This window comes from Stomoxys calcitrans, chromosome 2, assembly GCF_963082655.1.
Source record: "Stomoxys calcitrans chromosome 2, idStoCalc2.1, whole genome shotgun sequence".
In the NCBI taxonomy this organism is placed as follows: domain Eukaryota; kingdom Metazoa; phylum Arthropoda; class Insecta; order Diptera; family Muscidae; genus Stomoxys; species Stomoxys calcitrans.
Genome location: NC_081553.1, coordinates 217,745,183 through 217,764,698, shown reverse-complemented (window position 1 = coordinate 217,764,698; position 19,516 = coordinate 217,745,183). Strand labels below are relative to the sequence as shown.

The following is a 19,516-nucleotide window of genomic DNA, read 5'->3' as shown; positions in this document are numbered from 1 at the left end:
TTAATACAATATTTCAACTTAAAAACAAATAAAAGCGTGCTAAGTTTGGCCAAATCTTACATACCCTCCACCATAAATTGCATTTGTCAAGTTCTTTGGCCGATATCTCTCTATAGACAAACAAAGGATAAAGGATTAGAATTGCTATGCTTTTCAGTTATACCAAATTATGAACCATTTGGGGCCATACTAACTTTGGCTGTTGGAGACCAAAGTGGAATTCATTGTGCAAAATTTTAGCCAAATCGGAAAAGAATAGCGCCCTCTAGCGGCTTAAGAAGTCAAGATCAGAAACCGGTTTCTATGGGAGCTATTTCAGGTAATGAACCGATTTGGATCATACATGGAACAGTTGTTAAGAGACAAACCAAAATACTTGGTGCAAAATTTCAGTCAAATCGGATAATAATTGCGCCCTCTAGAGGCTCACGAAGTCAAGATCCAAGGTCGGATTAAAGAGAAGCTATATCAGGTTTTAAACCGATATACACCATACTTGGTACAGTTGATGACGGTCAAACCAAAACACTTGGTGCATAATTTCAGCCAAATCGGAGAAGAATTGAGCCCTCTAGAGGCTCAAGAAGTCTAGATCCGAAACCGGTTTAAATGGGAGCTTTTTCAGGTTATGAACGGATTTGGATCATATATGGCATAGTTTTTAAGGGTCAAACCAAAACACTTCATGCAAAATTTCAGCCAAATCGGATAAGAATTGCGCCCTCTAGCGGATCAAGAAGTCTAGAACCGAAACCGGTTTAAATGGGAGCTGTTTCAGGTTATGAACCGGTTTGGATCATATATGGCATAGTTGTAAAGGGTCCAACCAAACCACTTGCTACAAAATTTCAGTTAAATAGGATAAGAATTGCGCCCTCTAGAGGCTCATGAAGTCAAGATCCCAGATCGGATTATTTAGGACCTATATCAGGTTATGAACCGATTTAAACCATACTTGGTACAGTTATTGACGGTCATACTAAAACACTTGGTGCGAAATTTCAGCCAAATCGGATAAGAATTGCGCCCTCTAGCGGCTCCAGAAGTCAAGATCCAAGATCGGATGATATAGGAGCTATATCAGGTTATGAACCGATTTAAACCATACGCGGTACAGTTGTTGACGGTCAAACCAAAACACTTCATGCTAAATTTCGGCGAAATCGGATAAGAATTACGCCCACTGGCGGCTCAAGAAGTCTAGATCCGAAACCGGTTTAAATGGGAGCTATTTCAGTATCCTGAAAGGGTCATATCCTGAAAGGGTCAAACCAAAACACTTGGTGCAAAATTTCAGTCAAATCGGATAATAATTGCGCCCTCTAGAAGCTCACGAAGTCAAGATCCAAGATCGGATGATATGGGAGCTATACCAGGTTATGAACCGATTTAAACCATTCTTGGTACAGTCATTGATGGTCAAAGCAAAATACTTGGTGTGAAATTTCAGCCAAATTGGATAAGAATTGCGCCCTCTAGGGCTCAAGAAGTCAAGATCAGTAACCGGTTTATATGGGAGCTATATCAAGTTATGAACCGGTTTGGATAATACATAGCACATTTGTTAATGGTCAAACCAAAACACTTGGTGCAAAATTTCAGTCAAATCGTATGATAATTGCGCCCTCTAGAGGCTCATATAGTCAAGATCCAAGATCAGATTATATAGGAGCTATATCAGGTTATGAACCGATCTAAACCATACTTGGTACAGTTGTTGACGATCAAACCAAAACACTTGGTGGAATTTCCGCCAAATCCGATTAGAATTGCTCCCTCTAGTAGCTCCAGAAGAGAAGATCCGATATCGGATTTTATGGCAGCTATACCAAACCATGGACCGATTTGGAACATTTGCAATCCCAACCAACCTACACTAAACAAGGAGTATTAATGCTAATTCCCAAGCACCTAGCTTTACTCCTTCGAAAGTGAGCGTATTGGTTGCCCAATAAGTAATTGCGGATTTTTTAAAAGAAAGTAAATGCATTTTTAATAAAATTTAGAATGAACTTTAATCAAATATACTTTTTTTACACTTTTTTCTAAAGCAAGCTAAAAGTAACAGCTGATAACTGAGAGAAGAAAGAATACAATTACAGAGTCGCAAGCTGTGAAAAAATTTGTCAACGCCGACTATATGAAAAATCCGCAATTACTTTTTGGGCAACCCAATACTTTCGACAGAAAAACGGAAGGACGGACGTGGGTAAATCGGCTAAGAATGTCAAGACGATAAAGAATATATCATCCTTGTTAGGTCTCAGATCAATATTTCGATGTTTTACGGAATGACAAATTTGGGGGTATACTAATTTCGTCATTCCATTCGTAAATTTATTTTACGGAATGACGAAATTGGGGGTATACTAATTTCGTCACTCCATTTGTAAAACATCGAAATATTGATCTGAGACCCATCAAGGCATATATATTCTTGATCGTCTTGACATTCTTAGCCTATTTACCCATGTCCGCCCTATGGTGGAGGGTATAACAAACAAGTAAAAGCGGTCGAGCCAAATCTTATATAACCTCCACCATGGATCGCATTTGTGGAGTTCTTTTCCCGGTATCTCTTTTTAGGCAAACAAAGGATAAAAGAAAAGAATTGCTATGCTATTGAAGCTATATCAAGTTATGGTCCGATTCGGACCATAATCGAATTGAATGTTGGAGACCACACTAGAAGTCATTTTGTAAAATTTCAGCCAATTCAAAGGAGAATTGCGTCCTTTAAGGTCTCAAGAAGTAAAAAAGGGAGATCGGCTTATATGGGAGCTCTATCAGGCTATAGACAGATTCAGAACATATTTGACATATATGTTGAAGGTCGTGGCAGAAGCCGTTGTACAAAATTTCAACCAAATCGGATAATTGCGCCCTCTAGAGGCTGAAAAAGTCAATATCCCAAATCACTTTATATGGCAGAAATATAGGGTAATGAACCGATTTGAACTATATTTACCCCAATCCCTTTAATTTAAGCCCTACACTGACATGGTCGGTAAATATGCCCGATTTAGGGGCCCAGAAAATATATCAGCAACATGCTCTATTCTCATATATGTGGACCACATATTGCCATTGGCCCTCAAAATCGGATATCAAATTCGTTTTATAATCTCAAATACCTTTCACTTAAACCCCGTATTGGAAAAGCCAGCAAATATGTCCGTTTTGGGGTATGGGCCCTAAAAACTATGAATATCGAGCTCCACTGTCTTGAAGACCCACATTGTCTTGGTGAGCAAATACGTCCTACTTGGGGGTTGTTATGGTGGTGGGACGTTCCCTAGAAAGTTGGTCCCGAATGTTGATGTCAGATTCATATTCTAATCCCAAATACCCTTCATTTGAGCTCCATTTTTCCATAGTCGACAAATATGACCGGTTTGGGGGGTGTTTTGGGGGATGGAGCGGCCGTTCAGTGTCTTGGCTTTGAAAATATATATCAGAGTCGTGTTCTACTGTAAAATACCTCTTATTTGAGCCTCATATTGCAATGGTCAGCAATTACTTCCTATTTGGGTGGTGTTATGGGGGTGGGGTGGCCCCATAGACACTTTTCCCGAACATTGTTATCAGATTCGTTCTTTACTTCCAAAGACCTTTCATTTGAGCCCCATATTGCTATATCGTAAATTTGTCTGCTTTGGGGGAGGTTCCCGGGAATGGGCGGCCCCTCAAACGCTTGGTCCCATATCTGAATATCAGATGTGGGACCATGGAAGCCGGTTGTACGTACCGGATTCACCCAATGGAATCCTGCATTAGCAAGAGCTGCCTCAATACACTGCTGCAACAACAACAACAGATTCGTATTCTACACTCAAATACCTTTCATTTAAGCCCCATATTGATAAGGTCAATAAATAAGTCCTGTTTGGGGGTGTAGTACGTACCGGATTGACCCGGTGGAATCCTGCATTAGCAAGAGCTGCCTCAATACACTGCTACAACAACAACAACAGATTCGTATTGTACACTCAAATACCTTTCATTTAAGCCCCATATTGATAAGGTCATTAAATAAGTCCTGTTTGGGGGAGTTTTGGGAAAGGGGTGGACCCCCAGTAACTTGGTCCCACATTTGGATACCAGATTCCATGGTCGATAAATACGTCCGATTTGGGGGGGTTTTGGGGCTTGGGGTGGTCCCCCAAACACTTGGTCCGACAATTGTATATCAGATACGTTTTCTAATCTCAAATACCATTCATTTGAGTCCCATATTGTCGTGATTGGTGTATATATATATTTGCTTGGTTTTGGGGTGGGGCGCCCCCCCCTAGGTACCCTATCCGAAATTTGGATACTTAATTTTTGTTTGTAGGTTACTATAAGAGAACACACAAAATTTTGCTTAAATCGCACCACCCATCTTCGAGATCTGGCGTTTCTGAATATAAGGGTAAGGGGGAGGGTCCGCTCCCCTTTCAGATATCAAAAAATTTAGTAGCCTATTTTCACCACGGGATCATTATGCACCATCAGAGAAAATTTCATGTTTGTACCCTCCACCATAGGATGGTGGAATTTCGTCATTCTGTTTGTAACACCTCGAAATATTTGTCGGATACCCCATAAAGTATATATATTCTTGATCGTCATGTCATTTTAAGTCGATCTAGCCATGTCCGTCTTTCGAAGGAGTATAGTTAGCTGCTTAAAATTTTACACAAATACTATTTATTAGTGTAGGTCGGTTGGGATTGAAAATGGTCCTAATCGGTCTATGTTTTGATATAGCTGCCATATAAACCGATCTTGGGCCTTGACTTCTTGAGCCTCTAGAGGGCGCAAATCTCGTCCGATTTGAGTGAAATTTTTCACGTGGTGTTTTGGTATCACTTCCATCAACTGCGCTAAGCATGGTTTAAATCGGTCCATTTTTGATATAGCTGCCATATAAACCGATCTTGGGTCTTGACTTCTTGAGTCTCTAGAGGGCGCAATTCTTATCCGATTTGACTGAAATTTTGCACGTGGTGTTTTGGTAGCACTTCCATCAACTGCGCTAAGCATAATTTAAATCGGTCCATTTTTAATATAGCTGCCATATAAACCGATCTTGGGCTTTGACTTCTTGAGCTTTTAGAGGGCGCAACTCTAGTCCGATTTGACTGAAATTTTGCACGTGGTGTTTTGGTATCACTTCCATCAACTGCGCTAGGTATGATTCGAATCGGTTCATAATCTGGTATAGCTGTCATATAAACCGATCTTGGGTCTTGACTTCTTGAGCCTCTAGAGGGCGCAATTCTCGTCCGATTTGACTGAAATTTTGCACGAGGCATTTTGTTATGACTTCCAATAACTGTGCTAAGTATGGCGGTATATCGGTACATAACCTGATATAGCTGTCATATAAACCGGTTTGGGGACTTGACTTCTTGAGCCTCTAGAGGGCGCAATTCTCATCCGATTTGGCAGAAATTTTGTACAACGGCTTCTCTCATGACCTTCAACATACGTGTCTAATATGGTCTAAGTCGATCAATAGCTTGATACAGCTCCCATATAAACCGATCTCCCGATTTTCCTTCTTGGGCCCCTACAAGGCGCAATTCTTATCCGAATGGACTGAAATATTACACAATGACTTCTACAATGTTCAGCATTCATTTATGGTCCGAATTGGACTTTAACATTTTTTGTTTTAGAATGCACTACAAACCGATTAATGGCTTAGGTGTATGCCCATAGTGACATGGGGCGGACTAATATCCGCACCCTCTTTTCAACCTAACCTAACTTTTTTCACATACAAATTCCTTAGTTGTTTCTTTCCTAGAGTTATTTTTTTCTGTGTATATGGATGCTCCACCCTTAAAAAATACATTCTTAATAAGGAATTTCTTATCTTGAGATAACCACAATGTTTATTAACAAAACCAACTTATTACAAATTTAGACTCAATGTTTTTTAAAAAATTTTTAATTCCTCTTCTCCTTGCGTTTTGGTTTAACCATCCTCACCAGAGTTTTAAAAAGCAGTTTCATGCAATAAACCACAATAAATAGCACCAAGGCAAAGCCTCCATACAAAATTAGCATGGCATCTAGATTATGGTATTGCACAAAATTCAAATCCAAGCCGGCACAATGCAGATACTTGGCTCCATTTTGACGCACCACATGTTCCACCCAATAGATGGCCCGGTCCATTGGCAACATATCCTGATCTTTGTAACGTTGGGATATTTCCATAATGTTGTGCTGAAAACTTTCTTCATTAATAACCCTCTTTAAGGCTCGCAAAAGACTCTCAGCTTTAAGGGTCTTATAGTCCAATGTAAGACCATAGCCATTTCTCTCTGCGGCTGCCATATTAAGGAATTGATCTCCAAATATGGGAATACCAATAACGGGCACACCATGATATATGCTCTCAGTGGTACTCAACAGACCGCCATGTGTGATGAAAACTTTGACATTTTTATGGGCCAAAATATCATCCTGGGGAAACCAATCACTGATGAGAACATTCTCAGGCTTGCCCTTCATTTCTTTGTCTTCAAATTTCCACAACACTCTTTGTTTGAGATTCTTAAAGGCTTTTAGTATTTCATTTTTCTTTTCCACAGGCATATCCTTACTCTTGAGATTAGAGCCCATGGAAAAATAGATCACTCCATGTTTGGAGTCATTGATGAATTTCTCTATCTTCTCAGGTAAAGGTTTTCTATGGCGATTAATGTGCATGCCTCCCACCTCTATCTGATTGGGCATATAAGGTCGAGGATAGGCCAAGGAGACATGGGTGTTCAACAATACCAGAGCAGCATTTTTGCGCACCTCATACATATCCCTTGGCAAATGGGGGAAATATTTCCGATATATGGCAGCTTGTCTAGGCAGATAATACCATTCCATTATGATCTTCTCCAAAGTAAGAAAAGCCAAATTTTGTACGCGTTCCATAAGTGTCATGCGATCGGTTAACTTCAAGGCAACAAGTGGCACATAGGAAGGGGGAGAAGGGGAACCAACCTGTAATAAGTTGTTAAAGAGTTAAAATGTTTTTCTTTATGCTAGGCAGCATTAATTGCAGCTGTTTTCAATTTGTAGAAGGGAAAAGGAAAAGGGAATGGTTTCCTTTTCCCCTTAACTTCCCTTTAAGCACAGTATTGCTGCAACTTATATGGCCTTGTTTTAGTCATTGTGATTTTTTTCTATTCTTTTTCTTACCATATCCGTATTCCACGATATTGCTCCAAATGTTCCCAATCCAATGAGGGGAGCCTTAAAATGTTCGCTTAAACCATAAAGCGCTTCGGATAGAAATACTTCGCATATGACAGCATCAAAAGTATGATTGCTAGCCATTAACTGCTGGACATTAGAATCGTTTAGAGCCACCTCTGTTATGCGGGTACCCAAATCGTAACGTGAGAAAATATTCGCAACCATACTGCGGTCGTTTATCTCCCAAAAGTTCTTAACGGTATCTGAAAGGAAATAGTTGATGAATAACAAAGAGTGTGCTAAGTGCGGAAGGACCGAGTGTTATATACCCTCCACCATGGATCTCATTTCAGCCAAATCGGTTAAGAATTGCTGCCTCTAGAGGCTCAAGAAGTCAAGATCCCAGATCGGTTTACGTGGCAAGTTATGAACCGATTTGAGCCAATTCTAGCACAGTTATTAGAAATCATAACACAACACCTCATGTCAAATTTCAGCCAAATCGGATAAGAAACGCGCCCTCAAGTGGCTCAAGAAGTCAAAATCCCAGATCGGTTTACATGGCAGCTATATCAAGTTATGTTCCGATTTGAACCATACTTAGTACAGTTGTTGAAATTTGAAACAAAACACCTCATGCAATATTTCAGCCAAATTGGAAGAGAATTGCGCCCTCTAAAGGCTCCAGAAGTCAAGATCCAAGATCGGTTTATATAGCAGCTATATCAAGTTATGAACCGATTTGAACCATACTCAGCACAGTTGTTGGAAGTCATAACAAAACATCTCATGCCAAATGTCAGCCAAATCGTATGAGAGTTGCGCCCTCTAGTGGCCTAAGAACTCAAGATCCCATATCGGTTTATATGGCAGCTATATCAGGTTATGGACCGATTTGAACCATACCTAGCACAGTTATTGAAAGTTATAACAAAACACCTCATCCCAAATTTCAGCCAAATCGTATGAGAGTTGCGCCCTCTAGTGGCTCAAGAAATCAAGATCCCAGATCGGTTTATATGGCAGCTATTTCAACACATGAACCGATATGGCCCATTTACACGCCTAGTGGAAATAAGTATAAACATGCCAAATTCAGCCGGGCCAAATCTTTGGAACCCACTACCAGTGATTCTGACCAAAATTTACACAAAATTAACATAGTTGTACTTAAAGTACCAAATTTCATCCAAACCGGGAAAAATTCTCAGACAATTTTATGTCCATTGGGATGCCACAGTAGCGACAGACCTACTTCTGGCGGGAATCGAACCCACGATGGTAATCCAAGCACGCTACCAACTCGGCTACCGGTGCGCCCGTCCTAATCGGATAACAATTGCGGCTTCTAGGGGCTCAAGAAGTCAAGCCGGAGGACCACTACCCTGCCAAACACTCACTCACTTACCTGCAAAAGCCTTAATCATTGAAGGTAACGGAATGTCATTGTAATTCTCGATTGGCTGCTTTTGGGGAAACGGTGAGATCACATAGACCTCATGTCCCTTTTGTGCCAAAGCTCTCATAAGCGATGATCCCACAATGAAATGAGATTTGCCGGCTGTGTGAAGGACAGCCAAATATTTAGAGGCAGCAACCACATTTAGAGTAGAAAAGGCAAAAAGCGTCAGCAGAAGGCTGCCGGATAATGTCAAGGTTTGAAACTTCATGATGAAATTAAAAGGTTCTAATAATCGATCGATCTTCCTATCGTTTTTTTAATGCGCACTCATAACAATCTGTTAACGTTGAATTTCTAAAGTAAACTAAACGCTAGTAGCTGCCTTCTAACACTCACACTCACTCAACATGTTGCTGATAACATTGTGTGTTGCTATGGCCACTGTGTTATTCCTAACATAGATGTTAACTTAACATGTTTGTTTCTTTTAACAGTGTTTGAAACTGTTTAAAGGGACAGCGATAACATTTTAGCTCTCGAATATGGTGTGTGTTGTTATTGAAAGGTAAGTTTTAACCCTGCAAACATTTGGAAGTGAATTGCTCACTCCCTCGCTGAATTATCACTTTGAAGGTACTTTGAAAGATATACGTAGTAGTTTGTAGAGATTTCATGCTTTAAAACAACAAAATACATTCTTCCATTGATTTTTCGCTTATTAGTTTCACATCATCTGCTGTTATTGACAAGTATTTAACAAATAAAAGCGAGCTAAATTCAGCGGGGCCGAATACTATATACCCTCCACCATGAATCACATTTGTTAAATTTTTTGCCCGGTATCTCTTTATAGGTAAACAAAAGACAATGTATAGGTATTGTTATAAACCTATTCGGGCCATACTTGTCTTGGATGTTAAAGACATTGTGCAAAAATTCAACCGAATCGGATAAGAAATGAACTCTAAAGGGACTTAAAGAGTAAAATGGGGAGATTGGTTTGTATGGGAGCTATATCAGGCTATGGACCGATTCAAACCATACTTGCTACATCCATTTAATGTCATAGAAGACGTCATACTAAAAAATGTTATCCAAATCCGTCCTCTAGAGCCTTAAGAAGTCAAATCGGGAGGTCGGTTTATATGGGAGCTATATCAGGTTTTGGGCCGATTTGAAACATACTTGGCAAGTAAGTTGGAAGTCATTGTGCAAAATTTCAGACAAATCGGATAGGAATTGTGCCCTCTAAATGCTCAAGAATTAAAATCTGGAGATCGGTTTACATGGAGGATATATCTAAATATGGACCAATACGACCCGTTTATAATTCCAACCGACCGACACTAATATTTGTGCAAAGTATCAATCGCCTAGCTGTACTCCTATGAAAAGTAGCGTGCTTTCCACAGACAGACAGATGAACGGACATGGCTACATCGACTTAACTGGGGGGAGGGGGTCTAAGATCAATATTTCAAGGTGTTTCCCCTGTTTCGTTATTGGAATCATTTCAAAAATTTTTGGTGAAATAACACTAAAGTCAAATGAATTGCAAAATTAAAAGGCCTTATTTGTTGATATGCATTTAACTGCTATCAATTCTTCTGTTTATAATCTAACAAGTCAAAATTGCTAAGTTCGCCTTCTTTAACTCTCTAATATCTTTTTAGGGTGGGAACACTTCGACCTGAATGCGGATATCGTATTCATGCCATTGTAGCCTATGGCGCTGAACGTGTTTGAATCCTGGCAATAACATCGGACAAAGCGGTGGTTATCGCCTCTTAATGTCGGCGACATTTGCGAGGTACAATGCCATGCATGGTCATTTAAAAAAATTTTCGCCAAAGAGACGTCGCATTGCGGGACGTCGTTCGGACTCGGCTATCGGAAAGCACTCATTGATGTGTGAGAATTTGCCCCTTTTAGATTCCTGGTGGTAATGTTCAATCTTAGGGTAATATTCTCATTACACTACCCCGATGGGTCCGCTTTTGATTTTGGGTTGTGTTTTTCGCATAAGGGGGTGGGTCCGTTCCCCTTTCGATACCGAAAAATTATATAGCCTATGTTTCCTTCCAGACCAACCTACATAATATGTGAAAATTTCGAGAAAATCGGTTCTGCCGTTTTTCAGTCTATACGGAACAAACAAACCGAGTCCCATATATCCGTGATTGGCTAATGTGCCCATTTTGAACGTTTTTGTGGAGCTGGGGTGACCCCCTATACTTTGACATGATTTTTGTGCCAGATTCGTTATCTACTCCCTCATACTTTTCATTTGATACCCATGTTGTCATTATCGGTCCACTTTTGATTTTGGGTGCTGTTTTTGGGGTAACGGTGGAGGGTCCGCCCCCTTCCGTTATCAATAAATTATAAAGCCTATTCCTACTTCCTGACCATATTCGTAATCTACTGCCGAATACCTTTCATTTGAGTCCCATATTGTTATGCTCGTCAAATAAACCTATTTTAAGGGGTTTTGGGACTGGGGCGCCCCCCCAGGTAATTAGACCCAAATTTTATTATGAATTTCGTACTCTACTCTAGAATACCTTTCATTTGAATTCCATATTGTCCCGATCGCTACACTTTTATTTTTAGGTAGTACTTTTAGGGTAAGAGGGAGGGTCCGCTCCCTCCCGATATCTAAAAATTATATAGCCTATGTTGTCTTCCACACCAACCTACACAATCAGTGAATTTTTATACAATAGTTATAGATATTTTTTGGTTCCCTTCTTTTATCTTTCTTCCTTATAACTCACACACATATACTTTAACATGCCTCAAAGTTGTTTTGTGAACAAGAATTTGTTATTTTATACTAAATAGCCTGTCTAAAACTCGAATCACCATTGTTGTCTTCGCTTAGTACTTAACGAAAAAAAAATTAAATAACCTCTTTTACCGTGTTATCTCCCTAGCACTCACCATTGATGTGACTGTTATGACGTCATGCTAATTATTGAGAGGCTAGTTTTGGGTACAAAGTGAGATCAAACTCATGACGTTTGTGTGCTAAAGCATTCACTAACTATGCGGTCCCAATGCAGTGTTATTTTTGCGAGGGGAGTGGAACACACTAAATATTTGTAAACAACAACAACGAGAGCTGGTCAAACATAACAAAACAGATGAGAGCAATAGTTTGCTGAACGCTATACATTTGAAACTCACGATGACCAGCAAAATTGTTATTTGTAGAAGGCGTTTTGCTGAAACACAGTTCTTGTAGCGGTTGTTGTTGTTGTTAATAATAAGTGTTGTTAACAGAGTTTACCTATCGCATAAAAAATGTAGATAACATATAAGGCAACTTTATTGCAAAGAGAGCGAGGGAGTAAGAGAGATCGAATTTTTTTGTCAATTCATTATGATTTCAGCGATAATCTCTTGCTTAAGGTGTTGTTACACAATATGTGTTTTTCTTATGAACTGAGACATTCTGTATCAATATGAGTAAATTTGAATCCGAGCTGCCGATTCAGGGTCTTTCATTCTTAAAAAGCGTATTTATTTCCTGATTATGCCAGAACTTGGTACAGCTAGTTGAAATAGAACTCTACACAACCTTCCCGAATGTTGTGCAGATCAGACCATATTTGGATGAAGGTATCATATAGACCGATCTCCAGATTAATGGTCTTGCAAATAAGGCTCACTTATTACCAGATTTCTCAGGAATTTGCAACAGTGAGTTGTGTAAGACCTTAAAACGTTCGTGCCGTGTTAAGATCATTGGATCGGACTGCTTTTCAACATAAAATAACTTCATATTTAGCAAATTTTTCACTCAATTTTGACTAAATATAATTTGGCCTGGCCGAACTCTTAACCTTTTCATACCCACCAACATAGAATGGGGGTATACCTCGAAATATTTGTCTAAGACCCCGTTTGTAGTACCTCGAAATATTTCTCTAAGACCCCATCCGTCCACCCGTCTGTGTAAATCACGAGTGCGGTCGGACGCGTAAAGCTAACCGCTTGAAATTTTGCACAGATACTTAATATTGATGTAGGTCGTTAGGAATTGCAAATGGACCAAATCGGTTCAGATTTAGATATAGCTCCCATATAAACCGATCATCCGATTTGACTTCTTGAGCCCCTGGAAGCCGCAATTTTCGTCTGATTTGACTGAAATTTTGCACATATTGTTCTGTTATACCTTCCAACAGCTTCGCCAAGTACCTTCCAAATTGGTCTATAACCTGATATAGCTCCCACTGAACCAATTTCCCGATTTGACTTCTGGAGCCATTACAAGCCGCAACTTTTTGTCCGATTTGGCTGAAAGTTTGCATGACTGTTATGACTTCCAACAACTGGACCGATCGGGACAATATGGGATTCAAATGAAAGGTTTTCAAGAGTAGAGTACGAATTTCATATTAAAAGTTGGGTCCAATTACCTGTGGGCCGCCCCAAAACCCTTTAAAATAGGTTTATTTGACGATCATGACAATATAGGACTCAAATGAAAGGTCTTCGGGAGTAGATAACGAATGTGGTCAGAAAGTAGGAATAGACTTTATAATTTATTGATAACGGAATGGGGCGGACCCTCCACCGTTACCCCAAGAACACCACCCAAAATCAAAAGTGGACCGATAAGGACAATATGGCTATCAAATGAAAAGTATGAGGGAGTAGATAACAAATCTGGCATACAAATTCATGTCGAAGTATAGGGGGTCACCCCACCCCCCACAAAAAGGCCAAAAATGGGTACATAAGCCAATCACGGATATATGGGACTCGGTTTGTTTGTTCCGTATAGACTGAAAAACGGCTAAACCGATTTTCTCGAAATGTTCGCATATTATGTAGGTTAGTCTGGAAAGAAACATAAGCTATATAATTTTTAGATATCGGAAGGGGAAAGGACCCTCCCCTTTATGCCAAAAACACAACCCAAAATCAAAAGTGGACCCATCGGGACAATATAGGTATCAAATGAAAGGTATTGGAGAGTAGAATACAAATATGGTATTAAAATTTGAGTCTAAGTAACCCATGGCGCCGCCGTAACCCCAAAACTTCCCCATACAGACACATTGGATGTTAATTTCAATATGGGGCTCAAATGTAAGGTATTCGGGAGTAGTTTTGGAATTTGGCATACAAAATCAGATCGAAGTATAGGGGGTCACGCCACCCCTCAAAAACGCCATTAGACCCATTATGACTATGCTCAATGATAAGGGACCTTTTTTATAGCCCAGTCCGAACGCCGTCCCGCAGTGCGAAACCTTTTTGGGGAAAATTTTTTAAATGACCATGCATGGCATTTTGCCTCGCAAATGTCGCCAACATTAAGAGGGGATAAAAACCGCTTTGTCCGATGTTCTCGCGTTCAGTGTCATGGGCTGCAACGGCACGAATTCGATATCCGCGAATTCAGGGCGAAGTATCCCTATACTAAAAACATATTAGAGAGTTAAAGAGTTCGGCTAGTTTCCCATATAAACTAATCTCCCGATTTGACTTCTTGAGGCCTTACAAACCGCGATTTGACTGAAATTGAGCATGTAGTGTTCTGTTATCAGTTTCAACAACTGCACCAAGTACGCTCCAAATCGGTCAAGGACCTGATATAGCTGCCATTTAAACCTGTTTCTCGATCATCCTTGTTCGGCTCCTAGAAGCTTTAATTTTTGCCGATTTGACAGAAGTTTGGTACGTAGAAAAAAAATTTTGCCCTTCAACTAAATTAAGTTTGTATAAATTTTTAGCAGAATCCATGGTGGTGGGTTCCCAAGATTCGGCCCTGCCGAACTTAGCACGCTTTTACATGTTATTTGTTTCCTACCCATCAGTTTTTGTCGCGAACTGCGAAGTTCGTTTGCATTCTCTGATGTAAAGTCGCAATTTACTCAAATAAAAAAGTTTGTTTATTGCAAAAAATTTTAATTAACTGCGGTGTGTTGGTAGTAGCAATCTTTTTCTTACTACTAATTAAGCTTAACTATTGTATATACAATACGTTTTGCTACAAAACACATTAATCTTAATTTGTTTAGAAATAAAAAAAATACATTTTTGGCTCAAATTTCATTGTTTTTTCATTTTCTTAGCTGTTTTGCCACTTTGCGACTTGTTGCCAAACACACAACCCAGCAAACATTTCAGCAGCCATAGCACAACAAATAAAACAAACAATATACCACCATATAATATCAAAATGGCATCAATATTGTGATATTGGATAAAATTCAAATCCAAGCCAGCACAGTGCAGATATTTGGCTCCCTTGTGACGGGCCACATGTTCCACCCAATAGACAGCCTTTTGCAGAGGCGCCATAGGTTGATCTTTATAGCGCGCAGACATGGCCTTAACCAAATTTGTATATTCCTTGTTGTAGACCATTTTCTCCACCGCTTGCTTCAAAGCATTGGCTGACAAATTTTTATAGTCCAACATTATGCCATAGCCATTTGCCTCCGCCTTGGCCATATTGAGGAATTGATCGCCAAATATGGGTATACCTATAAAAGGTTTGCCATGGTAAATACTTTCGGTGGTGCTCAGCAAACCACCATGAGTTATGAACACCTTCACATTGTCATGGGCCAAGATATCATCCTGAGGAAACCAATCACTAATGTAGACATTATCCGGCTTGCCCTCCAAATGGGGATCTTCGAATTTCCATAGAACTCTTTGTTTCAAAGATTTCAAAGCCTTCATGAGTTCCTGCCTCTTTTCGAAGGGTAAATTTTTCGATTTTATATTAGAGCCCATGGAAAAATAGACCACCCCATGCGGCGATTCACTGATGAAGCGTTCAATATCCAAGGGCAAAGGTTTACGTTGACGATTTATATGCATACCCCCAACTTCGATTTGATTGGGCACATAGGGTCTGGGGAAACTCAAGGAGACATGAGAATTGAGCAGCACCAAAGCGGCATTTTTGCGTATTTCCAGCATTGATCTCTGCGAGTGGGGAAAGTGTTGCCGAAATATTTTCTCCTGCTTGGGTAGATAGTAAAGATCCAAAAGCAAACGTTCAAATGTCAATAGAGCCAAATTACCAATGCGTTGACCCAAGGTCATGCGATCGGTGAAGGGTAACAGTGTGCTGGGTACATACGAAGGTGGTGAGGGTGAGCCAACCTGGTGGGGGCAGATGGCAAAACAAATATTAATTAAATTCCATTTCCTATACAACTACACCATCGCCTTACTCACCATATCTGTATTCCAAGATATGGCCCCAAATGTGCCCAAACCTATGAGAGGGGCCTTAAAATGTTCACTTAGGCCATATAAAGCTTCCGATAAGAAAACTTCATTGATGACAGCATCAAAGGTTTGATTGGAGGCCATAAGTTTTTGGACAGCAGGTGATTTTAAAACCAGCTCGGTCACCTGTAGGCCGGTTTTGTGAAATGACACTACATTCTCCATTACACTGCGTTCTAAGGTGTTCAAGAGATCATCTGTTTCGTCTGAAATGGAAAAATATGGGAAAACATCAAAACAAATGAAACCCTAGGTCATTCAACTTACTCTGCATAAACTCCAAGACCCCTGACACCGGCACATCATGCCAATTTTTTATTGGTTTCTTTTGAGGAAAAGGACTTATGACTGTTACCTCATGGCCTTTATCAATCAATCCCTTTATAAGGGCTGATCCCACTATGAAATGCGACTTCGAACTAAAATGCAAGACTGCGAGAAAATGATAGGCATGACTGGAATGTAAAAAACCCACAATCACTATAAATAGCCTCAATATTTGCTTATAGCCGAAACGCATTATCCACATTCAAATAAATACAACTTTCCGCACAGGTTTCACTTCACTTGGCGTTATGTGTGAACGCATCAACGTTCTTCAAGACACTAACTAACTTTAACTAAACGATAACTGAATATTTCAGGCAAATCGCCAACGTTCTCTGCCCATGCCCACTTTGCTTGGGGCCATTTAAACATTTTGAGCTACTGGACAAAATATGTATATGATCACTTCAAATTTGTAGTTGTTAATGTATGGCTATGTAGATATGAAAATATTGTTAAACACACATACATATATACATACATTGAAATTAAATGCATAGAACTCACAAGGCAAAATGGATTAACTCCATTTCGCCATAAAATGTAATAAACAATTAAAAAGCCATTAAAATTGGAAGGCATGGTTTTTGGGATTCTTTTTTTATATTTTTGAAACCAAAATCATAGATGCCTTATTGCTAAGGCATTTCCGTGATATGAAAATTTTTAACATTTTTTAAAAAGTAAAAGCCATTGGTCTAATTCTCCCCCAATAATGTGACAAATTCCATATTTTCTCAATAATTTCCGATTTTATATAGAAGAAGAAAATAATCATTATTCTGATATCTCTTCAAAGTGTTCATTTAATGCCCAAATGTTATTATTATGAATATTTATTATATTATATGCCACAATTTTTCTTTCTGGACATAAGCCTTTTGTGCAATGCAACATAAAGTAGGCTATCGTCTTTTGCTTGTTGTTGTTGTTGTTTACATCCAATGTAAGTCAATCGCAACATGTGCCAAACAATTTGGCATTTTGTTATGATCGAGCTGAGCGAAGATGAGTTAAAGAGAGCGAGAGCAAAAGAGAGATAGCGTATTAGTAGGAGTACGAGAAGGTGGTTAACCGCACCAATATTACAAATAATAGGGATGCCAATGAAGAATAATTATTTTGTCGAGATGTTGCGGTCAATTAACTTCACAAAACAAGTAAAACGCATACAGTTCGATAGGGTGAAACTTTGGATACCCATCACCAGGAGGTTCTGCGCACAATTTATACATTAAAAGCTCATTTTATATAAGGATTACAGTTTAATGGGAGCAAATTTGCTAATGAATCGTTCCTGCGGCTCAATGAGTCTGGGGTACGGCCCACTTTTTGATTTTTCTGTCCGAAGAGGAAAGTTGTCGCAAATAATATAATAAATTTTCATAATAATATTGGGTTGCCCAAAAAGTAATTGCGGATTTTTAAAAGAAAGTAAATTTAAAAGTAATAAATCAAATATACTTTTTTACACTTTTTTTCTAAAGCAAGCTAAAAATAACAGCTGATAACTGACAGAAGAAAGAATGCAATTACAGAGTCACAAGCTGTGAAAAAATTTGTCAACTCCGACTATATGAAAAATCCGCAATTACTTTTTGGGCAACCCAATAACATATGCAAATATATGAAAATAAAGTTTATTATACCCTCCACCATAGCATGGGGTGTATACTAATTTCGTCATTCCGTTTGTAACATCTCCAAATATGCATCTAAGACCCCATAAAGTATATATATTCTTGATCATCATGACATTTTAAGTCGATCTAGCCATGTCCGTCCGTCTGTTGAAAGCGCGCTAACTTTCGAAGGAGTAAAGCTAGGCGCTTGAAATTTTGCACAAATATATCTTATTAGTGTAGGTCGGTTGGGATTGTAAGTGGGCCAAATCGATCCATGTTTTGAAATAGCCGCCATATAAACCGTTCTTGGGTCTTGACTTTTTGAGTATCTAGAGGGCGCAATTCTTATCTGATTTGGCTGAAAAATTTGCACGAAATGTTTTGGTATCACTTTCAACAACTGTGCTAAGTATGGTTCAAATCGGTACATAACCTGATATAGGTGCCATATAACCCGTTCTTGGGTCTTGACTTCTTAAGCATCTAGAGGGCGCAGTTCCGGCCGAACTTATACCGCTTTTACTTGTTTCCTAATGTTCACGTCGGGATGTGAAACCAGGCGTGAACATAGGTGGACATGCCACCCTCTGCGCCATGATGGCCCTCATTTATAACCTGCTATATCTCCCATATAAATAGATCTTCAGATTTGACACCTTGAGCCCCTAGAAGCCGCAATTAGTATCCAATTGTGCTCAAACTTTGTTGTATGTAGTGGTCCTTTATGACTGCCAACAATCGTGACGAGTATGGTCCAAATCGATGTACAATCTGAAATGGCTTTTATATAACCGATCTCCGATCTTATACGACTTCCTACAATCGGTTCATGTACTGCCCAAGTGGGTTTATAACTTGATAACTCGGCCCATAACCAAGTACATACCTTCAACGAAGCCCATTTTATGTAAACTTTTAGCAGAATCCATGGTGACGAGTTCCTAAGGTTCAGTCTGGCCGAACTAAGCATGCTTTTATTTGTTATTCATTGCTATAACATCAAATTCTGACAAAAAGTTCTCACATGTCAAAGCAATTACTGCATCAAGAATAGAAATTGCTATTGCCGGCTTATGGCATTGAGTTATTGTACAATACATCAATTAACGAAAACGTTTCGTTATGTTCCCATTTATTATACTACATGTGTACATGCTTACCTACACACATGGTTTGAGTTAATGTTTATTAATAAACCGGCCTTTTGCAATCATCTTGGGGTATTGCAAAGCGGAGAGAAGCAGAGAGAGTGTTAATGAATTAAAAGAAGCAGAGCCATACCAGAGATATTTTTCATTTTCCAACTACCTATTAATAATAGATACTTGGCGATATGTGAGAAGTTTGCCCCTGTTCCTTAATGGAATGTTTATAGGTAAATTTGCAATTTGCATTTACTTGGTGTCCATAGGTATTTGTTTGTGTATAAATACGTTGTGCGTTATGTATTTGCCATCTCTGGTGTGAGAGCATCAACAATGCTGGAAGGCTAACAGTGCTGTTATCATAAATGCAGTGTACATTTCGCTAATAATGTAAACGATACTTCACTGTGCGGGAATACTTTATATTCTGTTAACTATTTTGATACACTGCAGTACAAGAGATCGTAATGTTAGTTAACCTCTTTCAATTATGTATTCATATGAAGTAAGTATTGTAAATAAGAAATGTGTATGTACAAGTTGAAAACGGACAAATCAGA

General features: G+C 39.2%; 3 protein-coding genes across 3 annotated transcripts in view; 1 reads left to right on the top strand and 2 right to left on the bottom strand.

Moving 5' to 3' along the window:
- Positions 1 to 5,940: 5,940 nt before the first annotated feature.
- LOC106088258 (UDP-glycosyltransferase UGT5) lies at positions 5,941 to 8,939 on the bottom strand. Its single transcript, XM_013253681.2, has 3 exons — positions 8,600 to 8,939; positions 7,195 to 7,454; positions 5,941 to 6,996 (listed from the first exon to the last, which is right to left on the bottom strand). The coding sequence occupies exons 1-3, from the start codon at positions 8,859 to 8,861 to the stop codon at positions 5,941 to 5,943; spliced, it is 1,578 nt and encodes a 525-aa protein (XP_013109135.2). The 5' UTR covers positions 8,862 to 8,939.
- Positions 8,940 to 14,479: 5,540 nt separating this feature from the next.
- LOC106088256 (UDP-glycosyltransferase UGT5) lies at positions 14,480 to 16,489 on the bottom strand. The gene is made up of 3 exons (XM_013253678.2): positions 16,127 to 16,489; positions 15,806 to 16,065; positions 14,480 to 15,730 (listed from the first exon to the last, which is right to left on the bottom strand). The coding sequence occupies exons 1-3, from the start codon at positions 16,386 to 16,388 to the stop codon at positions 14,663 to 14,665; spliced, it is 1,590 nt and encodes a 529-aa protein (XP_013109132.2). The 5' UTR covers positions 16,389 to 16,489; the 3' UTR covers positions 14,480 to 14,662.
- Positions 16,490 to 19,446: 2,957 nt separating this feature from the next.
- Positions 19,447 to 19,516, top strand: part of LOC131994845 (uncharacterized) — a 55,439-nt gene continuing 55,369 nt past the window's right edge. The window contains exon 1 of the mRNA XM_059361770.1: positions 19,447 to 19,461. Coding sequence (XP_059217753.1) covers positions 19,447 to 19,461 — 15 coding nt within the window. The remainder of the gene's footprint in view (positions 19,462 to 19,516) is intronic.